Raw genomic sequence first — 9,463 nt, forward strand, 5'->3', positions numbered from 1 at the left:
AGGATAGCACAGAGGAGCTGGATCTGGACAGTGATGAGAAGTATTGGAGGTAGCTGGGGTGGAGGGTTGCAGTTGCATTGAAACAACAGACTGACTGCAGGTGGGAGGAGAACAGATTTTAAGATGTAACAGCAGCAGGATGATTGAATCTAGAGGTCATGGCAGATGGGGACTTAAATGAGCAGATGCCCATACCATCTGATTACCAGAGCGGGAAAAGGGAGACAGGCGAATGAGTGATTATTAATAAATGTAAGGATGACTGGAAATGAAACAGTCTTTTTGCTTGAACTTGCACTGAGCTTCATTACAAGTGATTATTTTCACCAACCTTTCCTGGTTAAAACCACCAAATATCAAATGACATGTCTCGGTTGATTCTCATTGAAAAAAATACATACACACAAGGTGATTATTATAATAAATTATGATTTATCGTATAGCCTTAAAGGGATTTGTGAAGTGCATTACCGACCCATTTTAACCCCTTACAAATACCACGCCATTTGCAGTAACTCAGCCAAAATTGGACTGGACAGCTGTGGGACAGGACGGTGGATTGGTGGTTGGCCCTGATACCTCACAGCAAAAAGAATCCTGGTCAATAAACATGCTCCTTTGGTTAATTGGCGACTTTAAATTGCTCATAGGTGTGAAGGTGACATCTTGTTGTCTCTAAATGTAAGCCTTGTGATTTACTGGCAACCTTTTATGGCCTCTCGTCCAGTGATAGCTGGGATTGACTGCAGCCCCTGTGACCCCAAAAGGGATAAGCAGTATAGTTAATTGACGGATGATTAAAATCAGTACCAGAGCATTCAACTTATATGAGACTGCGTTCTGTTGGAAATGACAGCCGTTCAGTTTAGGAAAATTTAGTCTTGTCAACGTAGCTCAAGGCTAAAATTATATCATTTTGTGCAGTGATAATTAAGACTCTTTATCGTTGAAACTTTGCCAGATACATGCCTTGCTTTAAAAAAAAAAAAAATGTTTGTCTAAATCCAATCTGAAGATTTTCTCAATGAGATGAGAGCATTTGATCTAAGAAGGCTACCATTTGGTGAAGCGATGAGAACTTTCTGCTCTCTACTAGCACTGTTTTAAGAGAACTGGAAAACAATTTTAAGTGGGTCCACACAATGCTCCAGCAAACACAAAATGAGCTACCAGCAACTTTAACAATGAGTGACTTTTATTAGAAAATGATGACAGCTTACGAGACAAATTTAGCCAGCATCTGAACCAAACAGGAAACAAAAATAGAATTAGGATGAAATTCCTTTTTCAAAAGATCTTTGTAAACAAAAGGAAACAAAAAAAGTTTAATAAAAACTAAAAAGTGGTACTCAAAAACATACCAATACAGGAAGAGCGGACTCAGCAGCTTTCCACATGAAAGAAAATGAATTTGTCCAGGGATTAGTGACATCTCGCTCTGATTCTTCCACAATAAATCAACAGATCTTGCAAAATCCATTCTCTGAAGGCTTTTTGTGAAATCATGTTGACACCTAAGAAAGTTGTTTCCAAACTTCCGCACACAAAGGCTTCAGATCCTAAAGTAGAAAAACCTCAGACTGCCTTTCGGTGGTACTCTGGAGGTGCAACCTCGTAGTCACTGGCATTGAAGAGAGATGCAGAGTTCTTTACAAGATACCTGAAACAAAGAGACGTGTTTTTATCCTTTCTGCTGAGCATGAATAAAAGATTAAAAACAAAACTTAGTTTCAAACACTTTTGTGAGCGCTCACTTGAGAAAGTCTTGTAGATAACTGAGCAGCAGTGCAAGGCTCTTCTCATCCAGCGGAGTGTATGCCAGCATCGCTCCGATCCTCACTTTAAAAATCAGAAAGAGACAGAATATCACGCGCAAGATCACTGCTGAACTTCAAAAGGAAAGTCTGCTGCTGTTTCAATATTGATTAAAGCTAAGTGTAACACTGATAAAACAATCCCACAATGTGCTAAAGCTAAATAATCAACCTGACAAGTTATCTTACAGAATTTAAGTGCAGCTTTCATTGTGTAAAACATAATGGGTTACCTCTATTTTTGACAGTTATTGAGATGACCAGGGTGTCTCGTGGATATTAAGTTAAAGACTGAATATAAAACCGAGATCCCTGTACACAGCCCAGTCAGATGCAGTTGGTTGCAGGAGAAAAGTAAAGAGAAATTATCTGCTGCACATTGAAAACGACTTTTTTTTTTTGTTCTTGTAACTCTGCTTTATTGTCGACATCATGTTTGTTATGCTTAGTGATCTGGTTAATGAATGGTTATGTGACCACGTGTATAAAGCACACCTGTGTATGACCGTTAGATTATGCTGGATGAACCTGAAGAAACTACAGGAAAAACGAACTGTTCTCTCAGAATAGAGTCTAAGTCAAGTAATTTCAGTGTGTAGTGGATTGTTTCTCTTTAAAGACTTTTTAAGATATGCTTCTGGGCTTTGATGCCTTTGGTCCGTCGTAGCCACCAGGCCATCTGTGCCCCAAATTAAAGACTTTTTAAGACTTTAGAGAGGAAGTACATTTCAGAATATCAAGTTTAGGAAGATTCTAAGACCCTTACTGCATATCTTTAAACTTAGATTTTATGTCCCCGAAAGGAAATTCCATTTAACAGGACTGTATCCATCTGACAAACAAATTGAGAAATGCTACATATACAAACCCAATGATAGAAAATGCACTTCCTGAGCTATTCAGCAAGGCTTTCTGTTCAGGGCAGCTGGGATCAGGCCCTTCCCAAAGTTAGCTCTCCTGTGCCAAAAGCTGTTTCCACAAAGCAGTTCAGTTTGGCACGGTATGTAAATATTTGCTTTTCCACTATCAAGATTTGAGAAAGGTTTATATATATATATATATATATATATACTTTTTTTTTTTTAAAGAACTGTACTGTCCTACATTTTTTGAACCACTCCGTTGAGGTACCAAGTGGATCTATCTGACCCTAAAGAGTGGAGCAAGACTGACTCCCCTCTGTTTATTGGTTGAAATAATCTTCACTTCTTGTGCAATGGCTGTAATAACAGACAAACACAATGACCATGTTTTGTATGTAACTGAACAACTTTTAGCACTCATTTGCTTTTAACAATAATGGTGATATACACATTTAGCAACCTTGTGAGGTACTGGTTGGAAAAAAATTCAAGTTACAAGCCATAGTGACATGCTGTGGACCTGGCTCTTTTATATAAACAATAGAGAGACAGCTACCTTTTCAGAGCCAGTGCGCTTTTTTTTTGGATCTTTGTTGTTTTAAAGAAATCAAAAAGCCACACAGTACAAGAAGAGCCATTTGGGAGCTAAAAGACTAGCTAAGCTGAGCAGCGCCAAATGAGCCGTATCTCAAAAATTCCCACAACTACCAAACCATATCAAATGTAATGTACTAAACAGGACTTGATGGAAACATACAGCGCCGTGAAAAAGTATTTACCCCCCTTTCTGATTTTTTTGCATTTTTATCCCACTTAAATGTTTCAAATCATCAAACCAATTTTAATATCACAACAAAAAGACAAGTGAATACAAAATGCGCTTTCTAAATGATGATTTTTATTTATTAAGGGGGAAAATCCCAAACTTATCCGGCCCTATGTGAAAAAGTAATTGCCTCCTGAACCTAATGACTGGTTTTGCTATCCTTGGCAGCAATGACTGAAATCAAGCGTTTGCGATTACTGGTGCTGAGTCTTTCACATCGCTGTGGGGGAATTTTGGCCAACTCTTCAATTGTTTTAACTCTGCCATATTGGAGGGTTTTCAAGCATGAAGTGCCTGTTTAAGGTCACACCACAGCATCTCAATTGGGTTTAAGTCCAGACTTTGACTTAGCCACTCCAAAACCTTAATTTTGTTTTTTTGAGCCAATCAGAGGTGGACTTGCTGGTATGTTTCTGGATGTTGTCCTGCTGCATAACTCAAGAGCGCTTGAGCTTGAGGGCACGAACTGATTGCCGTACATTTGCCTTCAGGATTTTCTGGTACACAGCAGAATTCATGGTTCCATCAGTCACAGCAAGTGGTCCAGGTCCTGAAGCAGCAAAGCAGCCCCAGATCATCACACTGCCACCACGTTTGACTGTTGGCATGATATTCTTTTTATCAAATGCTGTGTTATTTTTACGCCAGATGTAACGGGCCGCACACCTTCCAGAAAGTTCAACTTGAGTCTCGTCAGTCCACAGAACATTTCTCCAAAAGTCTTGGGGAACATCAAGAGTTTCTTGGCAAATGTGAGACAAGCCTTTGTTTTCCTTTTTGTCAGCAGTGGTTTTGGCCCATGGATGTCTTTTTGCCCAGTGTCTTTCTTCTGGCTGAGTCATGAACTCTGACATTAACTGAGGCCAGTGAGGCCTGCAGTTCTTTGGATGTCATTCTGGGTTCTTTTGTGACCTCCTGGATGAGTCGTCGTTGCACTCTTGGAGTAATTTTGGTTGGCAAACTACTCCTGAGAAGGTTCACCACTGTTCCAAGTTTTCTACATTTGTGGATAATGGCTCTAACTGTGGTTCGTTGGAGTCCAGAAGCCTTGAAAATGGCTTTGTGACCTTATCCAGACTGACAGATTTCAATCACTTTATTTTTCATTTGCTCTCGAAGCATGATGCATGCTCTTCTTTTCTGACAGGTTTGTTTTAAGTGATTTCTTTATTCAACAAATCTGGCAGTAATCAGGCCTGGGTGTGGCCAGTGCAATTGACCTCAGCTGTCCAAGAACTACAGTTAACCACAGTTAACTCATGATTTAACAAGGCAATTACTTTTTCACACTGGGCCAGATAGGTTTGATTTTTTTCCCCTTAATAAATAAAATCACCATTTAGAACCTGCATTTTATATTTACTTGGGTTGTCTTCGTGAGATATTAAAATTGGTTTGATGACCCGAAACATTTAAGTGTGATAAATATGCAAAAAAAATAAGGAATCAAAAAGGGGGAAAATACTTTTTCACGGCACTGTACCATAGGTGTAATGTGTCTTCAACCAGAGGGCAAGGGCATGGGTTGAGGTGGATCTTCAGCGGATATCAGGCTGTGAAATTTCATAATTGCATTAAAAGCAGCAATTATTTTTGTATGAAGTAGTACTTTAAAGGTTTACAAAAAAAGTCTGAAGAAAAGACTTTAAGCTGACTGAAGTGAAACTATTGCACTTTGTAGAACCACCTTTACTGGTACGTTAGGTAAACTTATTTTTGTAAAATATTGAGCTATTTGAAAGGAGCACTGTAAAAACGTCAGGTTTTTGTGTTTTTTTAGTGTTACTTAATTGTACGTTTTAAATTGAGAAATACAAACTTCAAAACTACCATTATTCTCTTCATTTTTGTTGATAACCTAGCAAGAGGACTATTTAATAGATTACCGTAAATGTAACAGCAAATTGCAACATTGTCCAGTATTATTGCAATCGCACATTATTACCAAATCCTGCAGGGCTAATGTAGAAGATAATGCTCTGTTATAACAGCAGAAGGGGAGAAGAAGAAGGGGGCAACAACATTTTTTTTCAGTTTTCAGATGTCTGACTCTCTGCTGCCCCCTTCTCTCAATGTCACTCGTGGCTGTCTGCCATTCTCACTCCATAGCTATGAGTTTGTGCCTGTTACTCAAAGTAAATTGTAGTACAGCAGACTAATGTTGTGCCTTTTTTTTACCAAAGAGTCTGAGTAGGTGAGGAGCGCCGTAGATCTGAGACATCGATGTATCGGGGTGGTTGGCCAGGATGTCTGCGTACTGTGGCCTCTCAAATTTGTAGAGGAGTTGTGTCCCCAGCATGACGTTGAAATATTCCCTGATACCAGCGACCACTTCGTTCACAGCAAACTCCCTTAGCAACAGAAGACAAATTATTAATACCTATGTGATACATGATTTTCAAATAAACAAGTGAGCTGTTTTATTAATTGCAATGACTTTGATTTTCAGCAGCTTAGTAAGAGAGGGAAAACATCATAGGTAAAATGACAAGTAATGGTGTTTTTTTTTGTTTTTGTTTTTTTACTTGCTGTCAGAGTTTCCTCTTGATTTCTTGTAATTTGCATAATCTTCAAGGACAGCATCGACGTTCTTTTTGGCAGGTAGGTGGAAAAGCTGAAGGCATAAAACAAAAGAAACAAACAGTGATAAATTACTTTAGATATGTTAAAGTAAAAACACTAGAGTGTGTACTTAATGAACACAATGAAGTGTAATGTTGATTATTCAAAGAAAGGAGTGACTAGTTTCCAACCTGTTTTTGCCGTGTAATCAGGTCCCAGTCATCCACAAGCCAAGGTTTCAACTCCTCTGGGATTTTTACTTTAACCTCCACTCTATTTATGAAGGTCTCCTCCTGAACAAAACAGAACAATTTTAGGAAATCACCCACAAGTGGATGTTTTTGCTGGTTCACACAGATAATGCAGGGATATCAGCATGTCCAACATAAGGCTGCAACTATAGAGACTACAGCCTCTTTCTATGTTTCTTTCATTTCATCTCTGTGTTATTTTATAATCAGTGATGCATTCAAAAAGCCACCTACCAAAGGAAATAAAATCAGTTAAAGCAACTTAGATTTATGAGCTTACACTTTCAACTGTTGGGTCAACTCGTGCCCTCTTCTTCCTTGGAGGGTGGGTTGGTTCTCCTCCTGAACTCGTTCCTTCTCCTGCTCCAGGAGCTGCAGCACACAGAAACACACCAAATTAGTATTTAATTAACGGCAGAGATCATGTTTAAAGGCAGTTTGAATGTATATAGTAATGACATAAAAAAGCAAACACATCTATTCCATTGTAATTTCGTTGTTTAAGTACGTGTAGCAAACAGCTTTAAATTCTGAGCATTCACTGTGTGATATACTTACTCTTTTGTTTGTTCTTTTTGGTTTTCCTACAAAACAAGAAAAATACAATCATAAAATGTACTTTAAAAACCCTTTAAAAACTGATAGGAGGCATAATAGCAACTCATGATTTGCACTCACACATCATTTTTCGGCGGTGGAGCAGGTATCTTCTTATTCGGTGCGGCACCCCTCATTCTTCCTTCTACATAATGGTCTCTGAAAAATCAAGCAGAAGAAAAAGGTCAAATACTCTGAGAAACTACTGGTATTTAGAAGAAAGTATAAGGAAATAAAATAAAACTCTTCTTGGTGCTCGTGTTTATAAAAGTGTTGATTTAAGTTTGTAAAAACACTCCTCAAAAAACACCACCAACAACAAGCAAGCTTCCATTAAAAAAGAGATGAAATGAACTTACTGATTGGCCCTCTGAAGCTCTTTCTGTTTCTGCAGATTACTGTCCACATACTTAAGCACTCGGCTTTCAGGAACCCATTCGTCCCAGCTGGAAGAGCAAATGCACACAAAGAAATCCATCACTTTATCCATCTTTACCGTGAAATCTTGATTTAATTGAGACGATTCATTTTAACTTAGAACTTACTTCTTATTCCACCCGCTGTAATGAATAAAGTATTTGATTTGTTTGTCCTTGATGTTTATCTTAACACACTGTAAAGACAGAGAGATATTTTGTCAGTGTGTTTTATATTAGTGACACAAAAGAGGATCATATGATCAGAGGAACGGTCTAACTATCATGGCCTACCTTAGCTTCGTAGAGCAATGGCCCATGAAAACACAGCACTCTTTCACCTGAACAGAGTGTTGGTAAATTAAAATCAGCATGTTCAGATAGAACAAAATGGAATTGTGAACAACAATCGTTTACACTAAAAGTAAAACTATTTGACTGCTCACATGTCAGTCATAGACATATCTTTTTTTTTGATGACTGAGAACAAAGCTACTATCAATGCTATAAGGCATCTTAAGCACTAACGAGGTACTTTACACTGGCAACCTTTTTTTGGATTTTAAATTCATCATTAATAAAGACACATAAGCTATACAAATGGTGATGATAACCATAAAAGTATAAAGTTGTTGCTTTGATACAGATATCTCTGTTATATTAGTGATTCGTAGTTTTAAAAAGTACAGAAGCTTTGCAAGTTAAACTACACATCATCAGCCACACTGTAGAAAAGGAGGCACAGCTTTGTCTACATTACACAAAGACAGTGTGTAGTGCTGTTCAAGCAGTATGAAGGATTTCACATGCGATTCTGATGATTACAAGAAATAATCCCACATTGGCGCCAAGGATGTCGCCATTACTGTTATTGCTATACATTAAAAACCTGTATCGATATAATTTAATTTCCGAACTATCGTATCAAAGTATTGAAATCCGATATGACAGCTCTTGTTAGCAGCACAGTAGGCCAACAAAGACTCGGTTCAGAGAGACCAGAGGTGGGCGGTGAAACCAATAAGAAGCTAACGCTACCGCTGAATGAAGCCACTTTTGTTTATCTTGCTATCCAAAAAGCCAAGGAAATTTAACCCATGGGCTTTACTCAGATGCTACTACACGGGTATGATTCTGTGATGTGAAAATAACATTTGACGAGCGTAGCTCGGAGAAAACGATCAAGACTTGTTTTGTGCAACAACAATGAAGGCTAACGGTGCTAGCTGTGCCAAGGCGACAGTGTTGTAATGCTGGCTAACGTTTTTCAGCTTCTGAAGGCTACCGCACGGACTAACGCCAAAATCTATCAAAAATTTAAACAACCGAAGTGTTACCTTCTTGAAATTTAGGTTTCGGGTCCTGTTTCGGCGCCATTCACGGATTAAACTAACAAAATATGGGAAAAATCGCTAGCTCCCATTCCAGTCTGAAACGGCGCCGCTATCTAAAAACGTCATAATCAACCATCAATGAGATGACGTACTAATGACGCGCCCATATGTGCGACTCTCAATTCTGCCTTCTGTGAAGCTGAGAGGCGTTGAAGTACTTTGAACTAGCTTTAACCAAAGGTGGAAAAAGTACACGACTATTGTACTCAAGTCAAATTTTACCGAAGAAGAAGACATACTTTATTAATCCCTGAAGGGAAATTCACAGTTTTTACAGTTACACTGGTTAAAATTCACAAAAGTAAAAACGGTCTATGAATCTACTCTTCTAAAACTAAAAAAAGTATTTAATTTACAGTGAACTTAAATACTAAGCAGCTACTGAGGAGTTTCACAGTAGAATGTATTTCTCCCTATTGGTAGTAACAAGAGAATAGGTATCCAACCAGGTTAATCAGGTAAAGTCACACCTCTATAATAAAGTAAAATTCCTAGCAAAATTGACAGAGATGGGAAAAGTAATATGGACTTGACTTTAACAATTTTATAATGTCTATGTGGGTCTACACTTCATATAGCTAAACTGCACTTTTAAAGTGCTAAATAAAATATTGTATATTATCACGTCCCTGACAAGAATACAGCAGAGCCATTCTCATGGCAAGGTAAAGCATGATGCACTATGCATCCTTTAGGAATACCTGACGTCACAGGCATGAACTCTAACCCTGTGGATAACT

The 9,463-nt window shown here is 38.2% G+C and overlaps 1 protein-coding gene across 1 annotated transcript; it reads right to left on the reverse strand.

The window, feature by feature from the left end:
- Positions 1-1,177: 1,177 nt before the first annotated feature.
- morf4l1 (mortality factor 4 like 1) lies at positions 1,178-8,790 on the reverse strand. Its single transcript, XM_041795797.1, has 12 exons — positions 8,667-8,790; positions 7,624-7,670; positions 7,459-7,526; positions 7,273-7,359; positions 6,995-7,072; positions 6,875-6,900; positions 6,597-6,688; positions 6,257-6,358; positions 6,029-6,117; positions 5,682-5,854; positions 1,755-1,839; positions 1,178-1,660 (listed from the first exon to the last, which is right to left on the reverse strand). Exons 1-12 carry the CDS (start codon positions 8,704-8,706, stop codon positions 1,576-1,578), a joined length of 972 nt encoding a protein of 323 aa, XP_041651731.1. The 5' UTR covers positions 8,707-8,790; the 3' UTR covers positions 1,178-1,575.
- Between the last annotated feature and the right edge of the window lie 673 nt (positions 8,791-9,463).

Source organism: Cheilinus undulatus, linkage group 9, assembly GCF_018320785.1.
Source record: "Cheilinus undulatus linkage group 9, ASM1832078v1, whole genome shotgun sequence".
NCBI lineage: Eukaryota > Metazoa > Chordata > Actinopteri > Labriformes > Labridae > Cheilinus > Cheilinus undulatus.